The 20,230-nt window shown below is 39.3% G+C and overlaps 1 protein-coding gene across 4 annotated transcripts in view; it reads left to right on the forward strand.

Moving 5' to 3' along the window:
* Positions 1 to 19,407, forward strand: part of TOPBP1 (DNA topoisomerase II binding protein 1) — a 70,197-nt gene extending 50,790 nt beyond the window's left edge. For all 4 annotated transcript variants that reach the window (XM_044947015.2, XM_044947020.2, XM_044947016.2 and 1 more), the window contains 4 exons: positions 1,717 to 1,806; positions 1,979 to 2,140; positions 18,562 to 18,701; positions 19,136 to 19,407. In XM_044947015.2, the coding sequence (XP_044802950.2) occupies positions 1,717 to 1,806; positions 1,979 to 2,140; positions 18,562 to 18,701; positions 19,136 to 19,175 (432 nt within the window). In that variant the 3' untranslated portion in view covers positions 19,176 to 19,407. The remainder of the gene's footprint in view (positions 1 to 1,716; positions 1,807 to 1,978; positions 2,141 to 18,561; positions 18,702 to 19,135) is intronic.
* Positions 19,408 to 20,230: the final 823 nt, after the last annotated feature.

A 20,230-nucleotide genomic window follows, 5' to 3' on the forward strand; every position in this document is an offset into this window, starting at 1 on the left:
GTAATGGCTTTCAGGCTCAGCAGTTGCAGCGTGGGTTTAGTTGTTTTGCAGCATGTGGGATCTCCAGCAGGGATCAAACTTGCATCCCCTGCATTATAAGGCAGGTTCTTAACCACTGGACCACCAGGGAGGTCCCAGAAATCAGACATTTTTGCTGGCATTATGTTTGCAACTTGAAATATTGTTTATGTTCATCACAACTCTAAAATTATAGTAATACAGACCTCTTCGACTTGCAGTGGTTTGACTTTATGATGCTACAAAAGTGATACACATTCAGTAAAAAGCATATTTCAAATTTTGAATGTTGGTCTTTTTCCAGGCTAGCATCGTGCAATGCCGTATTCTGTGGTGGTGCTGGGCTATAGCAGCAACCACTGCACCCAGGGAGCCACGTGATTGTGGGGGCAGTAAACAACTGATGCAGCCATTCTGTTTTTCTGTATAGTATTCAGTGAATTACTGAGATATTCAACTACTTTATTATAAAATTGACTCTGTGTTAGCTGATTTTGCCCAATTAAAGACTTCTGTGTTATGAGCATGTTTAGTGTATACTAGTAAGCTCTGGTTAGATAGTATTACTGACTCAAAGGACATGAATTTGAGCAAACTCTCAAATTAGTTAGTGGACTTAGTGGAGAACAGATGAGCCTGGCGTGCTGCAGTCCTTGTGGTTGCAGAGTCAAAGACACAGCTTAGCAACTGAACAGCAGCAGCAGTGAGACTTCCCTGGTGGTCCTGTGGCTAAGGCTTCGTGCTCCCAATGCATGCAGCCCAGGTTCAGTCCATGATCAGAGAACTAGATCCCGCGTGATGCAACTAAAAGTCCCGCGTGCTGCAACTAAGACCCGGTGCAGCCAAATAAATAAAGTTTTAAAAAACAGTAGCAATCTATGATGGTTAGTACATTAGGTGTATTTAAATGCATTTTTTACTAAATGGTGTCTTCAACCCTCTGATGGGTTTAAGGTAGAAGCACATCCATTATGTCACAAATTTTTTAATATTTTTAGAATTTTCAATAAAATGTTTTCTTTTGTAATACTTTCTTTTTGATTTTGAACATTTATAAAACATTCATATGGTACGGAAATTACATTTCAATAAAGGTGTTATTTTTTTTTTAATTATTTGGAAAACAGATCATAGGTTTTACTAGGCTGCCAGATGGGTCCATGCCTCACAAAAAGGTTAACAGTACAAATTATGTCATCTTTTATGTTATATTCTGAGTTCTGTGCTATCTCCAAGTCCCTGTTAGCCTTGATTCCCTTTATTTTAGAGTAATTCCACTAGCTTCTGTTAACTGTTAATTCTGTACTTAAATTTCCAATTTGTAGTCATTTTCAAGGGAAATAGTGAGGCTTCATCTAATCTAAGAAGCCGTGTTTTAGATTCTACAATTAGATTAGTTGTAAGGAAGAAAAATACTACAAAAAAACTAGACAAATGTCAAGTTGCTTTGTTTTATTGTTACCTAATTATTAAATCATTTTTTTTAATTCTTTAATTGTGTATTGATGGCCAACTGTATGCCAGACACCATGACTGTGTGTATCAGAGTGTTCTGGCCAAGATAGTTATCAGTTCATCAGAAGTAAAACTTATAAGATTATTCACTTACATAAAACTAAGACCACAGAGAAAATAATGTTTTTATATTGTCAAATTATTTTCCAAATAATTTCTACACTGATTATTCTTTATTTGCAGGGGGCATTTAGCGGGTGGAAAGTTATTTTACATGTTGATCAGTCCCGAGAATCAGGATTCAAACGCCTACTTCAGTCAGGAGGAGCAAAGGTTTGTATTGAGTCCACGTAACTGGATTTTTTACAATTATTTCTAACCAAGGTTGCTGTGATCAGTTCTTGATTTTCGGTACTTTATGAGATGGTAATCCTTAGGTGTAGCTTATACAGTTGAACTACCTTGGAACACTGATAGATTGTGGTGCTTTTTGTTTTTTCCTTAGGTGCTGCCTGGTTATTCTGTATCTTTATTTAAAGAAGCTACACATCTCTTTTCTGACTTTAATAAACAGAAACCAGATGACTCAGGAGTTAATATAGCAGAAGCTGCTGCCCAGAATGTATACTGCTTGAAAACAGAATACATTGCTGATTTTCTTATGCAGGTTTGTAAAATCCTGTCCTTGACAACCTCTCTACCAGAAACATGCTTATATGCATATAGATATAACTATACAGTAAAACCCTTGGTTGTTATTCATAGAATGTTAATCTCCCATTAGTCTCCTTGATTCATCCCTTTCAGTTTCCATCTATTTTTTTAAAATAATGAACACATGTAAACATTTGGCCTGGAAGGTAAATATGAAATAGGTATAAAAATCTGGAGACCTCTAAAAACCTTAAAGGTGCCCTCTAAAATGTTGGACTCTAAAGAACGCAGAAATTAATTCTGCGAATCCAAGAAGAGACATTTACCCAAGGGTCCTTTCTAAATTTTCTTGACCTTTTTGCTTTGTTGTTGTTTAGTTGCTAAGTCATGTCCAACTCTTGGTGACCCCATGAACTGCAGCACACCAGGCTTCCCTGTCCTTCACCATCTCCTGGAGTTTGCTCAGACTCATGTCCATTGAATGAGTGATGACATCCAATCATCTCACCCTCTGTAACCCACTTTTTCTTCTCTCAGTCTTTTCCAGCATCAGGGTCTTTTTCCGCTGAGTCACCTCTTCCTGTCAGGTGGCCAAAGTATTTGGAGCTTCAGCGTTATTCTTCCAATGAATATTCAGGGTTGATTTCCTTTAGGATTGACTGGTGTGATCTCCTTGCTGTCCATGGGACTTGCAGGAGCCTTCTCCAGCACCACTCTCCTCTTTTACCCTCATCAAGAGGCTCTTTAGTTCATCTTCACCATTCTGTTTCAGGGATATATCAAAAGGTTCTTTAGTTCTTCTTCTCCCATTAGAGTGCTACCTTTTGCATATCTGAGGTTATTGTTATTTCTCCTTGCAATCTTGATTGCAGCTTGTAATTCATCCAGCTGGCATTTCACGTGATGCACTCTGCATAAAAGTTAAATAAGCAAGGTGACAGTATACAGCTTTGATGTACTCCTTTCCCAATTTTGAAATAATCTGTTCATGTCCAGTTCTAATTGTTGCTTCTTTACCTACATAGAGGTTTCTCAGGAGGCAGGTAAGGTAGTCTGATATTCACATCTGTTTTAAGAATTTTCCACAGTTTGTTATGATCTACACAGTCAAAGGCTTTAGCATAGTCAATGAAGATTTTTTCTGGGATTCTCTAGCTTTTTCTATGATCTAATGGATGTTGGCAGTTTGATCTCTGGTTCCTCTGCCTTTTCTAAATCCAGCTTGTACATCTGGAAATTCTTGGTTCACATACCGTTGAAGCCTAGCTTGAAGGATTTTTGAGCATCACTTTGCTAGCATGTGAAATGAGTGCAATTGTGTGGTAGTTTGAACATTCTTTGACTTCGCCCTTCTTTGGGATTGGAATGAAAACTGACCTTTTCCATTCCTGTGGCCACTGCTGAGTTTTCCAAATTTGTTGACATACTGAGTGCAGCACTTTTAACAGCATCATCTTTTAGGATTTGAAATAGCTCAGCTGGAATTCCATCACCTCCACTAGCTTTGTTCATAGTATTGCTTCCTAAGGGCCACTTGACTTTGCACTCTAGGATGTCTGGCTCTAGGTAAAGGACCACATCATCATGGTTATCCGAGTCATCTTTTTTTGTATAGTTCTTCTGTGTATTCTTGCTGCCTCTTAATCTCTTATGCTTTGGTACATTGTAAATACCTGTGTTAGACAGTAAGGGAAATCATGCACTTGCTACATGGAAGGCTCACTATATTCCTGCTCACAATTGGCCTTTGTTGGCTGATTTGAATGGGCAAAGAAAAATCTTGACACCAGAGTACCTAAAATACCATCAGGAATCAGTGAGATATGACACATCATAAATGTCTTACCACAAAGGATTTCAAATAGAAGGAAGTCAAAACTCAACCTGGTTTGTAATTGTTGCTGCTTGCGTTTGGAAGTTGGTCAGGAATTAAAAGAAGGAATGCTTGAAACAGACATAAAACCTGTTATAAAGCAGTGAAGTGTATTGACTAGGAATTAGTAAATCAGTGCTTGTTCTCCTTGAACATCTAAATAAATACATATATATATAAAACAGGTATGCATGCTTTATTATTTTTAAATGACAAATTTCTTGAGGTAAAAGAACAACATGTATACAAGAGATCGTGAAGATTTATTCTAAGAGCCATCTCTGATGAATTCATGATTCATTAGAATGCTGTGTAAAGAAGGATTCTGAGTTTGTATCATTAGCAGTGCCAACACAGCCATGTTTTTGTTATCCTTGCTCAAATTAGAATCTTTTCAGTGGTAGCATTTCTTTCATTAGAGAATGAGAGCTTTATGATCCATTTAATTTCCTTTTCAGTTGCTAGAAACTCAGGGGAATTTTTTTTTTAATATAATTTTCTCCTTTCCCTTTATTATTTGATTTTTTCTTTTATTTTCTGGACTGTTCAGTTCAGTTCAGTCGCTCAGTCGTGTCTGACCCTTTGCGACCCCATGAATTGCAGCATGCATGCCAGGCCTCCCTGTCCATCACCAACTCCCGGAGTTCATTCAGACTCGTGTCAATCGAGTCGGTGATGCCATCCAGCCATCTCATCCTCTGTCATCCACTTCTCCTGCCCCCAGTCCCTCCCAGCATCAGAGTCTTTTCCAATGAGTCAATTCTTTGCATGAGGTGGCCAAAGTATTGGAGTTTCAGCTTTAACATCAGTCCTTACAATGAACACCCAGGGCTGATCTCCTTTAGAATGGACTGGTTGGATTTCCTTGCAGTCCAAGGGACTCTCAAGAGTCTTCTCCAACACCACAGTTCAAAAGCATCAATTCTTCGGCACTCAGCTTTCTTCACAGCCCAACTCTCACACCCATACATGACCACTGGAAAAACCATAGCCTTGACTAGATGGACCTTTGTTGGCAAAGGAATGTCTCTGCTTTTGAATATGCTATCTAGGTTGGTCATAACTTTCCTTCCAAGGAGTAAGCGTCTTTTAATTTCTTGGCTGCAGTCACCATCTGCAGTGATTTTGGAGCCCCCAAAAATAAAGTCTGACACTGTTTCCACTGTTTCCCCATCTATTTCCCATGAAGTGATGGGACCAGATGCTATGATCTTCGTCTTCTGAATGTTGAGCTTTAAGCCAACTTTTTCACTCTCCACTTTCACTTTCATCAAGAGGCTTTTTAGTTCCTCTTCACTTTCTGCCATAAGGGTGGTGTCATCTGCATATCTGAGGTTATTGATATTTCTCCCAGAAATCTTGATTCCAGCTTGTGCTTCTTCCAGCTCAGTGTTTCTCATGATGTACTCTGCATATAAGTTAAATAAGCAGGGTGACAGTATACAGCCTTGACATACTCCTTTTCCTATTTGGAACAAGTCTGTTGTTCCGTGTCCAGCTCTAACTGTTGCTTCCTGACCTGCATATTGGTTTCTCAAGAGGCAGGTCAGGTGATCTGGTATTCCCATCTCTTTCAAAATTTTCCATTGTTTATTGTGATCCACACAGTCAAAGGCTTTGGCATAGTCAATAAAGCAGAAATAGATGTTTTCCTGGAACTCTCTTGCTTTTTCCATGATCCAGCGGATGTTGGCAATTAGATATCTGGTTCTTCTGCCGTTTCTGAAACCAGCTTGAACATCTAGAAGTTCACAGTTCATGTATGTCTGACTTGGAGAATTTTTGAGCATTACTTTACTAGTGTGTGAGATGAGTGCAGTTGTGGACTGTTACTATACTGTAATTTGGGTTTTTTTTTAATTAGTTTATTTTAATTGGAGGCTAATTACTTTACAATATTGTGATGATTTTTGCCTTACATTGACATGAATCAGCCATGGGTATACATGTGTCCCCCCATCCTGAACCCCCTCTCCCACCTCTCTCCCCATCCCATCCCTCTGGGTTGTGCCAGAGCACCAGCTTTGAGTACCCTGCTTCATGCATTGAACTTGCACTGGTCATCTGTTTCACATATGGTAATATACATGTTTCAGTGCTATTCTCTCAAATCATCCTACCCTTGCCTTCCCCACAGGATCCAAAAGGTTCTTTACATCTATGTGTCCAGTTCCATTCTTCTTTATCAGGATTGCTTTGGCTGTTCAAGATTTTTTGTGTTTCCATACAAACTGAAATTATTTGTTCTAGTTCTATGAAAAATACCATTGGTAGCTTGATACAGATTGCATTGAATCTATAGATTGCTTTGGGTAGTATACTCATTTTCACTATATTGATTCTTCTGATCCATGAATATGGTGTATTTCTCCATCTATTTGTGTCATCATTGATTTCTTTCATCAGTGTTTTATAGTTTTCTTTGTAGTGTCCTGCTTTGTCTCTTATCACGGTCTTTATTTCAAAGTCTATTTTGTCTGATATGAGTATTGCTACTTCTGCTTTCTTTTGGTCTCCATTTGCATGAAATATCTTTTTCCAGCCCTTCACTTTCAGTCTGTATGTGTCCCTTGGTTTCAGGTAGGTCTCTTGTAGAGAGCATATATAGTGTCTTGTTTTTGTATCCATTTGGCCAGTCTTTGTCTTTTGATTGGGGCATTTAGCCCATTTACATTTAAGGTAATTATTGATAACTATGATCCCATTACTATTTACTTGTTGTTTTACATTAGATTTTATAAACCTTTTCTATGCTTCCTGTCTAGAGAAGATCCTTTAGCATTTGTTGAAGAGCTGGTTTGGTGGTACTCAGTTCTCTCAGCTTTTGCTTGTCTCTAAAGCTTTTGATTTTTCCTTCATATCTGAATAAGATCTTTGCTGGATAGAGTAATCTTGTTTGTAGTTTTTTCTCTTTCATCACTTTAAGTATGTCCTGCATTCCCTTCTGGGCTGAAGAGTTTCTATTGAAATATCAGCTGTTATCTTTATGGGGATCCCCTTGTGTGTTGTATGTTGCTTTTCCCTTGCTGCTTTTAATATTTACTCTTGTGTCTAATCTTTGTTAGTTTGATTAATATGTATCTTGGGGTTTTTTGCCTTGAGTTTATCCTTTTTGGGACTCTGTGGGTTTCTTGAACTTGGGTGGCTATCTCCTTCCCCATTTTAGGGAAGTTTTCGACTATTATCTCCTCAGGTATTTTCTCATGCCCTTTCTTTTTGGCTTCTTCTGTGATACCTATGATTCGAATGTTGGGGCATTTAACATTGCCCCAGCAGTCTTTGAGGTTGTCCTCATTTCTTTTCATTCTTTTTTCCTCTCTGCTTCATTTATTTCTACCGTTCTGTCTTCCACCTCACTTATCCTCTCTTCTGCCTCAGTTATTCTACTGTTAGTTCCCTCCAGAGTGCTTTTGATCCTCAGTTATTGCATTATTCATTATTGATTGACTCTTCTTTATTTTTTCTAGGTCCTTGTTAAACATTTCTTGCATCTTCTCAATCCTTGTCTCTAGTCTAGTTATCTGTAACTCCATTTTGTCTTCAAGATTTTGGATCATATTTACTATCATTATTCTGAATTCTTTTTCAGATAGACTCCCTATCTCCTCTTTGGTTTGGTGGGTATTTATCATATTCCTTCACCTGCTGAATGTTTCTCTGCCTTTTCATTTTGTTTATATTGCTGTGTTTGGGGTGCCATGTCTGTAGGCTGTAAGTTCATGGTTCCGCTTTATTGTGGAGTCTACTTCCTGTGGATGGAGTTGGACTAGTGGCTCGTCAAGGTTTCTTGATTGGGGGAGCTTGTTTCTGTGTTCTGGTGGGTGGAGCTGGATTTCTCTCTGTAGTGCAGTGAAGTGTCCAGTAGTGAGTTTTGGGGTGTCCGTGGGTTTGACATGGCTTTGGGCATCCTGTGTTTTAATGCTCGGGGTTGTGTTCCTGTTTTGCTGGAGAGTTAGTGTGGTATGTCTTGCACTGGAACTTATTGACTCTTGGATGGAGCTTGGTTTCAGTGTAGGTATTGAGTCCTTTGGGTGAGCTCTTGTCTATTAATGTTGCCAGAGTCAGGAGTTCTCTGATGTTCTCAAGTTTTGGAGTTAAGCCTCCTGCCTCTGGCTTTCAGTCCTTCTCTTACAGTAGCCTGAAGACTTCTCCATCAATACAGCACATATGATAAAACATCTAGGTTAATGGTGAAACAATTCTCCACAGCAAGGAACACCCAGAGAGATTCGTAGAATTACATAGAGAAGAGAAGAGGGAGGAGGAAGATAGAGGTGACCAAGAGAAGAGGGGGAGTCAAAGGGGAGAGAGCAATCAAGCCAGTAATCAATTCTCTAAGTGCTCTGCACAGCCCAGAACACCCAGAGAGATTCACAGAGGTAAGTAGAGAAGAGAAGAGGAAGGTAGGAGATAGAGGTGATCTGGAGGAGAAAAGGGAGAGTCAAAAGGGGAGGGAGCAGTCAAGCCAGTAATCAAATCCCTAACTGAAAATGGATACTGAAGATAGATTCTTAAAGGTACAAAATTGATAATACCAAAAAGCAAGGTTAGAAATCTAGAATAGACTCTCAAAAATACAATATAAAATACAAAAACAAAATCCATCACAATATTTATATATATGTGAAATTTACTTTAAAAAATAGGGTCCTTTTTTTTGCTAGGTAATACTAGGTTATGAAAATTAAAGGAGAAATAAAGAACTTAAACTTTCTTTAAAAAATTAAAAAGTCATAATAGTAAAAATATATCGAGGAATTTCTCTGGAGCTGTTGTGGGCAGTGTGACGTTAGTTCAGTGTCAGTCCCTTTTTCCAGCTTGTACTTGTTTTGAAGGTCTATAGGTCCCCCTCCAGTGCACAGTCAGTATTAACCGCAGGGTTTTAATGCGTTGCACCTGTCTCTTCCCCAGCGGTTCCTTCTTCTGTTTATTTTGACTTCCTCTGTTTGCAAATCTCTTCAGTGTCTAATTTCTGCCCTGACACAAGAGGGTGAAGGTGGCTACTTATTTAGGCTCACTTGTTCAGTTGTGTTTTGGGGAGTGAGGGACACTGCAAACAAATACCACTGGCATGTGTGGGGAGTGCTTGCAGTGTGTGGACCACCCTGGGTTTACCACAGCCCAGGGCAGCATGTGTTTCCCAGGTCTACACTGCTCAGACTCCATCCAGGGTGCTCTTCAAGGACACTGTCCCAAGTGGGCCCTACATTTCATGCAATCCCCAGGTCTAAGCTGCTCATGTTCTCGGGAGCTTTGCAGGGGCACAGACCCAGATGGGCTGTGCATTCTGTGCCTCCCAGGTCCGAGCACCTCAGGCAACCCAGTGCTTGATGAGCACACTGTCCCAGATGCACCATGCATCTTAATCACCTCCCTGGTCCTGGCCTGTTGGTTTCCCAGGTATGCTGCGAGAGCCCCATCACAGGTATGCCATGTGTCTCTGGGGAGCTGATCTCAGGCTGTGACACTCCTGGGAGATGTCAACCATCCAGGAACCCAAAAAGACGAAGCTAGCAACTGGGAGTCTGCTCACAGTTTGGTAGAAGATGCAGTCTCCGGAGCTGAGATTGCAGCAGCCCCTTGCCTTCCGGCTCTGGCTCTGTCTGTTGCACACCTGCCTCTCTGCCTCTTGGGAGGGAGGGCCCTATATTGCAGCTGGCTCGCACTCCTTTGATATTCACTCATCTTTTGTTCTGTGAGTGCACCAGGGGTGACTGTGCTGTGTTAGAGCCTTTCTCAGGAAAGTTGTTTTTTTTTTTTTTTTTCTGTCTCTCTGGTGATCCCATGTTGCAGTCTCATGTTAGCTCTCTCAGATTGTCATCAGGGCATTCAGGCCCATTCCTTACCCTAAGGACCGATGATGCTGTCCAGTCCTCCCTGCCCAGCCCCCACTCTCTGGTGGTAGACGCAAGCATCTGGGCTGCTGTGATGCTGGCAGTTGTGGTTAGGTGTGTATTCTGTGGGGTTCTTTTTTTTTTTTTTTCTCCCAGTTATGTTGCCCTCTTAGATTACAAAATTCCCCACAGACCCACCTGTGAGAGGGTTTCCTACTGTGTGGAAACTTCTCCTCCTTCACACTCTCTCCTCAAGTCAGGTCTCCATCCCTAAATCTTTTATCTCTGTTTCTGTCTTTTATATTTTGTCCTACCTCCTTTCGAAGAGAATGGGCTGCCTTTCTGGGTGCCTGGTGTACTCCGCCAGCGTTCAGAAGTTGTTTTGTGGAAGTTGCTCAACATTCAGATGATCTTTTGATGAATTTGTGAGAGCGAAAGAGGTCTCCCTGTCCTATTCCTCCACCATCTTGGGACTGTTTCCCCCTAAATATATTTTTTAGAACTCTATTTGTTGAGATATGAGGTTTTAAAATTCTACTAATTGAATAAGGGGCAGGGATTAGGGGAATGTAGAGAGGCTCCTGTATTTCATCCCTCCAGAAGTTACTGATTGTTTCAGGGATATGGCTGCCATCTAAGATAGGACCCAACGTAGATGAATTGCTTAATTTGTACCATGTCAAGTGTTTGTACGTGTACTATAGGATTTGTTGGTATTTTTTCTTACATATGAAAGAAGTGTATAGAAAGTATTTCCTGGTTAAAGAATAGCAGAATGTCATCCAGGCACCCAGGATAAAATATAGATTGCTAGTCTCATATGACCTCCAGTTGCTCCTCTCTGGTTGTTCATATCCTTGCCTTTGTCAGGGTTGATAACGTGTGTCAAGTTCTAGATATCTGGAGAAATGCATTGGGGGAGTAAACTGCCCTGTATTTCTGCATCTGAGCTCATCATTGCCTATCTCTAGGTCTCAGGAGTAGGTCAAAACAGAAGACATTTTATAGAGTGAGGCAGCAGGCTAAGGATGGGAGAGCAGCAGCTTCACGTCAAGTTCATGGCCAAGAGAAGCCAAGCAGAGGTAGGACCCTGAGATAGGCTTACCCCAGTGTTCTGACGTCAGGTTAGAAACTAGGTGCTGTGGCTGCAGGGATCTTCGTGATAACAGGCTTCAACATGTCTTCAGTGCATTGCTTCAGTTTGGATGGTCACCCTGTATCTACTTCTGTACACTACCATCATCCCAGGAGCTCCATTCACTGCCCTTTGTCTCTTCTAGTAACTTTTGTCTCCTTGCTTCTAGTATTGCTATTGAGTAGTCTGAAGCCATCTGATTTATAATCCTTTATATGTAACTATAATCTAGTAGGAAGTTCTTTTTTTTTTTTTTACGTTTTCTTATGTCTGAATAGTTTCTGTTTCCACTAATCTGTGTTTTCACAGCTGGGTTTTCATCATCCATGTTAGAGGAATTTATCAGATATCTAGTAATTCTTGGTTTTCTATACATGATTAAGACAAGTGAGTAAAACGCTGTTTAAAAGTATTGAGCACATTTGCGTCTTGTCCATTTTGAGCTGGGTCAGATGTTTTGGGTGGACTAATTATTGGACCTCCTCTCCTAGATTCATAACAATGATTCACTTTATGTATATATTGCAAAGTGATCCCCATAGTAAGTCCATGTACAACCACATGCAGTTACAAATTTTTTTATATTGTGTGTTGAGAACCTCCAAGATTGACTCTCAACAAGTTTCAAATATACCATACAGTATTATTAATTATAACCACCATGCCGTGAATTATATCCCCATGACTTATATATATCAAATTTGTATCTCCTGACCACCCTCATCCTTTTTGCACTTTTTCACATACCTGTTGGCCATCTGTATGTCTTCTTTGGGAAAATGTCTGTTCAGATCCTCTGCCTATTTTTAATGGATTTTTTTCCCCCCGCTGTTGAGTTTTATGAGTGTTTTGTACACTTTGGATATTAACTCCTTATCAGATACATAATTTGCAAATTTTTTCTCCCATTTGACAAGTTGCCTTTTCCTTTTGTTGATGGTTTCCTTCATTGTGCAGAAGGTTTTCGTTTGATAATCTCACTTGTTTATTTTTGCTTTTGTTGCCTTTGCTTTTTGTGTCAAGTAAAAAAAACAAAACCACTGTCGAGAAGCTTGCCACCTGTTTTTTTCCTAGGAGTTTTATGGTTTCAGGTCTTATGTTCAAGTCTTTAATCCATTTTGAGTGTATTTTTGTGTGTGATGTAAGATATTAATTGAGTTTCATTCTTTTGCATGTGGTGATTTAGTTTTCCCAACACTGTTTATCGAAAAGACTGTCTTTTCCCTGTTGTATATTCTTGGCATCTTTGTTGTAAATTACTTGACCATGTATGCTTATGATTATTTCTGGGTCTCTAGTCTATTCCATTGATCTGTTTTTAGGCCAATACAATGTTGTTCGGTCACTCACTTGTGTCCAAGTCTTTGCGACCCCATGTACTACAGCACACCAGGCTTCCCTGTCCTTCACCATCTCCCAGAGCTTGCTCAAACCCATGTCTAATAGTCAGTGATGCCATCCAACCATCTTGTCCTCTGTCACCCCCTTCTCCTCCTGCCTTCAGTCTTTCCCAGCATCAGTGTCTTTTTCAGTGAGTCAGCTCTTCACATCAGATGGCCAAAGTATTGGAGCTACCAATACTTTGGTCCTTCCAATGAATATTCAGGATTGATTTCCTTTAGGATTGACTGATTGGATATCCTTGCAGTCCAAGGGACTCTCAAGAGTCTTCTCCAACACCACAGTTCAAAGCATCAATTCTTTGGCGCTCAGCTTTCCTTATGGTCCAGCTCTTATATCCATGCATGACTAGTAGAAAAACCATCGTTTTGACTAGACAGACCTTTGTTGGCAAAGTAATGTCTCTGCTTTTTAAGATGCTGTGTAGCTTTGTCATAGCTTTTCTTCCAAGAAGCAAGTGTGTTTTAATTTCATGACTGCAGTCACCATCTGTAGTGATTTTGGAGCCCCCCAAAAATAAAGTCTGTCACTGTTTCCATTCCCTATCTATTTGCCATGAAGTGATGAGACCAGATATCATGATCTTAGTTTTCTGAATCTTGAGTTTTAAGCCAGCTTTTTCATTCTCTTTCACTTTCATCAACAAGCTCTTAAGTTCCTCTTTGCTTTCTGCCATAAGGGTAGTGTCATCTGCATACCTGAGGTTATTGATGTTTCTCCTGGCAATCTTGATTCCAGCTTGTGCTTCATCCAGCCCTGCATTTCACATGATGTACTATTTTGATAACTGTAGCTTTGTAATATAGTTTGAAATCAGGGCACATGATGCTCCAACTTTGTCATTCTTCCTCTAGATAGCTTTATTTGAAGTCTTTTGTGTTTCCATACAAATTTTAGGATTGTTTGTTCTATTCCTTGAAAAATGCCATGGAGTTTTGATAGGGATTGCATTGAATCTGTAGATTGCTTTGGGTAGCAAGGACATTTTAACAACATTAATTCTTCTAATCCATGAGCACAGATTATCTTTATGTTTATTTGTATCTTTTTCACCAGTCTTACAGCTTTCAGTTCACTAATTTATAAGTCTTCATTTCATCAATCTTACTGTTTATAAATGTTAGTTGAATTTATTGCCCAGTATTTTATTCTTTTTGATGCAATTGTAAATGGGATTATTTCTTCTTAATTTCTTTTTTTTTTTGATTTTAAATTATCTTTGTTGTTAAATGAATTTCTTGAAAGGGAACCCTCTTGTACTATTGGTGGGAATGTAAATTGATACAGCCACTATGGTGGACAGTGTGGAAATTCCTTTAAAAACTAGGAATAAAACTACCATATGACCCAACAGTCCCACTACTGGGTATATACCTTGACAAAACCATAATTGAAAAAGACACATGTACCCCCAATGTTCATTGCAGCACTATTTACATATATATATATATGTATATACATATGTGTGTGTATAATGGAATATTACTTAACCATGAAAAGGAGTACATTTGATTCAGTGCTAAGGTGGATGAACCTAGAGCCTATTAGAGTGAAGTCAGAGAAAAATATTATATATTAACACATATATATGGAACCTAGAAATATGGTACTGATGAACCTATTTGCAGGGCAGCAGTGGAGACACAGACAGAGAACAGACTTGTGAACACAGAGAAGAAGTGGGAAGGAGAAGGTGGGACGCATGGAGAGAGTAGCATGGAAACATATACACAGCCATAAGTAAAATAGATAGCCAATGGGAATTTGCTGCGTGACTCAGGGAACTCAAACTGCGGCTCTGTGTGTGACAACCTAGAGGGGTGGGATGGGGTGGGAGGGAGGTTTAAAGGCAGGGGACATATGTATACCTATGGCTGATACATGTTGGTGTATGGCAGAAACCAATACAATATTGTAAAGCAATTATCTTCCAATTAAATACTTTAAAAAATTGAGGAGGGGGAAATAGCTTTCTTATAAACAGGATATAGTTGGGACTTGGTTTTTATTCTCTAGTTTAGTCCACAGTGTAATTACCAATACTGGATTTTCTTTTTTGCCATTTGTTTGTTTGGTTTGTCTCTCAGTTCTTTGTTCCTCAGTTCTTGTCTTTTTTGGTATTTTTTAGAACTCCATTTTATTCATTGTCCTTTTCTCATCTGCACTGGCTCTTCATTGCTGTGTGAGCTTTCTCTAGTTGCAGTGAGTGGGGTCTGCTCTCTAGTTGTGATTATGGGTTTCTCATGGCTGTGGCTTCTCTTGCTGAGGAGCAGGGGCTCTGGGCACATGGACTCCATAGTTGCAGCACATGGGCTTAGTTGCTCCATGGCATGTGGGATCTTCTGGACCAGGGATTAAACCTGTGTCCCCTGCATTGACAGGTGGACTCTCAACCACTGGACCACCAGGCAAGTCCAGCGTCCATTCTTTTTAAAGCAACAGCTTGTCTGCTTTTTTTGGACAGGTGGGAAGTGTTTTGCTTTACTGATTACAATATACTTAATTTTTCATAATCTTTCTAGAGTTACTATTGTACCACTTTGCATAAAATTTAGAAATCTTGGAACCATATAGATTCAATTGCTTCCCCTGTTCTTCAACCCAGGAGTCAGTAAACTACAGCCCACAGTCCAGTCTGTTGCCTATTTTATAAATAAAACTTATAAAGTTGAAACCCAGCTGTGTTCATTCATTGACATATTCTATTTGGCTGCTTTTGCACTACAACTGCATACATAGTTGAGTAGTTGCAACAAAGATTTGCAACTACTAAAATGTTTCATGTCTGACCCATCTATCTGTTATAACTCCAGTTTTGTGTAATACTTTAAGTTTTGCCTTAGACAGTCTTATTTATTTTAAGGAAATCAAAAGGGATATATTTACCCTAATATATATCATCTTAAATGTTATTTCTTTCTAAAGAGCTAAGTTTTCGTGTGGTATCATTTTCCTTCAGCCTGAAGAACTTTCTTTAGTTTATAATACAGATATGATGGGGACTAATTATAGTTTTCTTTTTTGAAAATCTCTGTTTTACCTTTATTCTTGAAGATATTTGATAGGATATAGAATTGAGGGTTGAGTTTTTTTCTTCTTCTAGTACTTTAAAGACTTCATTTTCTCCTGGCCTCTTTTATTTCTGATAAGAAGTTAATGGTAATTTGAATTGTTCTTTATGCAGTGTGTCATTTCCCACCCCCCCACCCCCACCCTGCCACCTCCCAAGCTATCTCTTATGCCTGGCAACCACTGATCTTTTTTTTTTAAGAGGACACTAAAAAAAAAACAATTATTATTTCGTTGTGTGAGGTCTTAGTTGCAGCCCACGGGATCTTCATTGCATCACACAAGATCCTTTGTTGTAGCGCGTGAACATCCTGATCGTGGCACACAGTCTCCAGTGTGTGGGCTCAGTAGTTGCAGTGCGTGGGCTTAGCTGCTCTCCAGCATGTGGAACCTAGTTCCCCAACCAGGGGTCAAACCTGTGTCCCCTGCATTGCAAGGTAGATTCTTAACTGCTGGACCACCAGCAAGTCCCAATTAGTATTCTTTTGTCCATTTCTATAATTTAATGATTTTTTAAAATCTTAAATAAGTGAAATTTCTATAGTGTGTGAACTTTGGCAGTTGGCTTTTTTCACTTAGTAAAATTCTTTTGAGATTTATCCAAATTGTTGTGTTAGTATACACTTTTATTCCATTTTATTACTGAGTAATACAGATATACTACAGTTAATCTTTAACCTCTTGAAGGCCATCTGGGTTATTTCTGGCTTGGAGCTGCTAGGAATGTTTGCATAGTTTGTATGTGAATATAAGGTTACACTGCACTGGGATAAGTGCCCAAGTGCATGTTTCCAGAGTGGGCATATTTTACATTCCCACCGTCAGTGTTTGAGTGATCCAGTTTCTTTGCATCCTCATCTACATTTAATTATCATTTCAGTTGGCATATAATCTCTCATGTTTTAGCTTGTTGCATTTCCTTAATGGCTAATCAAAATGAACATCTCTTTGTATGCTTTTTTTTACCATGTTTATAATCCTCTTTATTGAAATGTCTCCTCATGTCTTTTGCCCATTTTGTAATTGAATTGGTTTTACCCTTGAGGGTTTTTTGTAGCAGATACTCGTCTTTTGTTGGATATGTGTTTGCACATATTTTCTCCATCTCGGTTTATCTCTTTACTTTTATACTCTTTTTTTTTTTTTTTTTTTTGGCTGTGCCACACAGCTTGCAGGATCTTAGTTCCCCCACGAGGGGCTGAACCTGGGCCCCGAGCAGTGGAAGCACTGAGTCCTAACCACTGAACCAACAGGGATTTCCTACCTTTATCTCTTAACAGGATTTTTTGCAAAACAGAAGTTTAAAAGTTTTTACAGTTTTTATACTTTCTATGACCCATTTTCCATAAAACATGTGAAAGTCTCTAAGTTGTGTCCGACTCTTTGTGACCCCATGGACTGTAGCCCACCAGGCTCCTCTGTCCATGGGATTCTCCGGGTAGTAATACTGCAGTGGGTAGCCATTCCCTTCTCCAGAGATCTTCCTGATCCAGGGAGTGAACCCAGTGCTCCTGCACTGCAGGCAGATTCTTCACCGTCTGAGCCACCAGGGAAACCTGGTTGTGAGGTTTAGGACAAAATCGTCAGGGGGTTGGCTGGGGGATTTTCTGCCTCAGAATATCCAGTTGCTTTAGAACCATTTCTTAAAGAGCAAATGGTTAATCCTCCATTTAGTTGCATTTGTACCTTTTTTGAAATTTAGATGTGGGTTTTGTGTCAGTCAGAATAGATTCCATCAATCTATGTGTCTTTCCCTCTGCAAGGTTCCCCCCGCCCCCCCCCCCCCCCCCCGCCCCCCGCAAGACTCAATTAGTCCTAATACTCAGTAATGATTCCTTTCTCTTTATTCCTCTTTTTCAAAATTGCTGTTGCTGTTCTAGCGCTTGTACTTTTTTTTTTGCTTGTATCTTTATATGTAAATTTTAAATAAGCTTGTTTGTCTATAAAAACCTCTTGCTGTGGTTTTAATAGGAATTATATTAGACCTACAGGTCAGTGTAAGTGTTTGACATCCCTAGTCTATTAAGTCTTTCAGTCCTTAAAGGCAGTAGGCAGTTTGCTTGGCTGACGTTACACAGTAAGTTGCAGCTCAGAGATCTCAGTTGGGTTCTTGGGGCCTTACCTTGAGTCTCTGACAGACATGATTTAGGGGTCAAGTAAGAATTTGGTCAGTGTTTATAATACAGAGTTGGAGCTCCCCTCAGATTTTCTGGAATTTCCCACCTCATTTTCTAGTGCTATGGTGCCATTCTGTCCTGTGGCTCTTCAAACTTTTCTGTTTTAGCCAGTCAACAGTGACATAGACAGGGGCATCTCCCCTGACTAAAAGCTGTAAAAAATGAAAAAGAGGATTTGCCCTTTTCATTCCTTTCTTTCCAGAGGTCAGGGCCCCCCCCCCCCCCCAATTTGGTATTTGCCTGATTGTTTCTTCTGCAGTGTCTTAGAGTAATTGCTTTTCGTATATTCTGGTTGGAAGTTATACTTGTTAAACTTGGGAGGAGTTGGATTGAAAGGCATTTACCCAGTGTGGTGGTGATTCCTTGTGTTCTCCAGTCTACCATGTTGCCAGGAATAAATTGCACTTATAATAGCTCTTTTCTTTTATGTTGGAATATGGTTGTGTGGAAGAAAAATGCAAAGGATTTTGGAGTCAAGTGGAGAGGTACATGAATTTTGGCTTTGCCACCTGCTAGTTATATAACACTGTGTCATTTAACCTTTTTTATCTGTAAAATGGAGAATAAAAAACCTATCTCACATGTTTATTGAAAAATTTTTTTAAGGTTTTCAGAAACTTGAAGTAAATATAACATCTCACTTAAATGATAGCTATTAATTGTATTTTATGTTTTCTCTATTCTGTTTTTTAATGTATATTTAATCCATTAAGATCTGAGCTAGCCCACCTCTGCCTGAGCTGTAAACTCATTTTTCCGATAAAAGGTGAAATTTTGTTATATGGGATCTGTTCATTAAGGGTGACAAATGCTAAGTAGCTATCTTGGAAGACTGATGTTTAAGTTTTTTGATTATAAAGCAGAGTAAAGGAATCTATTACCTTATTAACAGTTTGAAATCTGAAAAAAAAAAGTTAACAATGTTGGGTTTTTCCCCTTTTATAGGAATCCCCTCCTCAAGTAGAAAATTACTGTCTACCAGAAGCTGCTTCATTTCTTCAGAATAAAAAGGAACCTGGGCCTGGATTCTCACAAAAGAGGAAAGCTCCTGCAGAAAAAAATAAAATCAAACGACCCAGAGTACAGTAATTATATTTACTCAGTTACCAAACATTAAATGTTTTTTAAATTAATAACTTGATGACTGTGATGGATTTGTAATTTAAAGACAAGAACCTGGAGAATTCAGCTTCAGTGTAGTGGTGAAGCTTGAAGTTAGTTTTCAACACCTGACATTTTAATCACTGAAATATTAACTGATCCTAATAGAAAGTTACCTGAAATAACAAAATGCAGCTCCTCAGCTAGCTTGTCGTTAAACCATATTGATGTGTGTGATGTGGGTTTTTATTTATTTGCTTGTAAGTATCCAAGTCTGTAGTTTAGAGGAAGTTTGAGCAAGGTGTTAGATTTTGCCTTAAAATGTCTGCTTTAATTCGTAACAAGAAAGTTATCAATTGGGATTCATTCATATTTTCCCTGATTTTTAGCTTCATACCATTTTATCTCTTCTTAACAGGAGCCTGAGCACAAGGTTTAATGAGGAACTGAGGCTTTAAACTTAAGTGCGTGTGTATATATGTATATGCATGTTTGTACAAATCTCCATGATGTTTGCCAAGTTTGGGGGCCAAAACTTGGAAGATAAAGACAATAAAGAATAAAAGTAGTGACTCAAAGTTGTTGTTCAAATAGATAATTAAACAAAACAAAACATTCTGGTAACCATTCTCTTGAAGCAAATAAAAGATTTGTAAAACAGCTTAAAAATAAATCTAGTTATGTTTCTGATGTTGTTTATGTAGAATTATTAGGGCTTCCCTGGTGGCTCAGTTGGTAAAGAATCTGCCTGCAATGCAGGAGACCCGGGTTAGATCCCCAGATTGGGAAGATCCCGTGGAGAAGGGAACGGCTACCCACTCCAGTATTCTGGCCTGGAGAATTCCATGGACTGTATGTATAGTCAATGGGGTTGCAAAAGAGTTGGACATAACTGAGCGACTTGCACATACACATGTAGAAATTTGCTCTGGTGGGTTAAAAAAAAGGAAGAACTACAGAACTGCATTAACCTCTATTAATCTAAACCTAAACACCAGATACTACATGCATGGCCACAGTTCTTTAAATATAAGGCTACCTCACTTTGTTTAAGGGACTGTAATTTTGATGTAAATTGTTCAGTTCCTAGTAATAATCTTTGAAAGGCAAACTCAAATGTTGATGAATTAAAACCCTTAACCTGAACACCAAACCCCTGAAGTTTTCATCAGATTTTTCTCTAAATGAAGTAGGGGTTATCACTGCCCTTCAGTCTTTTTAGCTTTGAGCTAATTCACGCCTTCAGTTCAGTTCAGTTCAGTTCAGTCACTCAGTCGTGTCTGACTCTTTGCAACCCCATGAATCGCAGCACGCCAGGCCTTCCTGTCCATCACCAACTCCCGGAGTTTACTCAGACTCACGTCCATCGAGTCAGTGATGCCATCCAGCCATCTCATCCTCTGTCGTCCCCTTCTCCTGCCCCCAGTCCTTCCCAGCATCAGAGTCTTTTCCATTGAGTCAACTCTGCATGAGGTTGCCAGAGTACTGGAGTTTCAGGTTTAGCATCATTTCT

This window comes from Bubalus bubalis, chromosome 1 (genome assembly GCF_019923935.1).
Source record: "Bubalus bubalis isolate 160015118507 breed Murrah chromosome 1, NDDB_SH_1, whole genome shotgun sequence".
Lineage (NCBI taxonomy): Eukaryota > Metazoa > Chordata > Mammalia > Artiodactyla > Bovidae > Bubalus > Bubalus bubalis.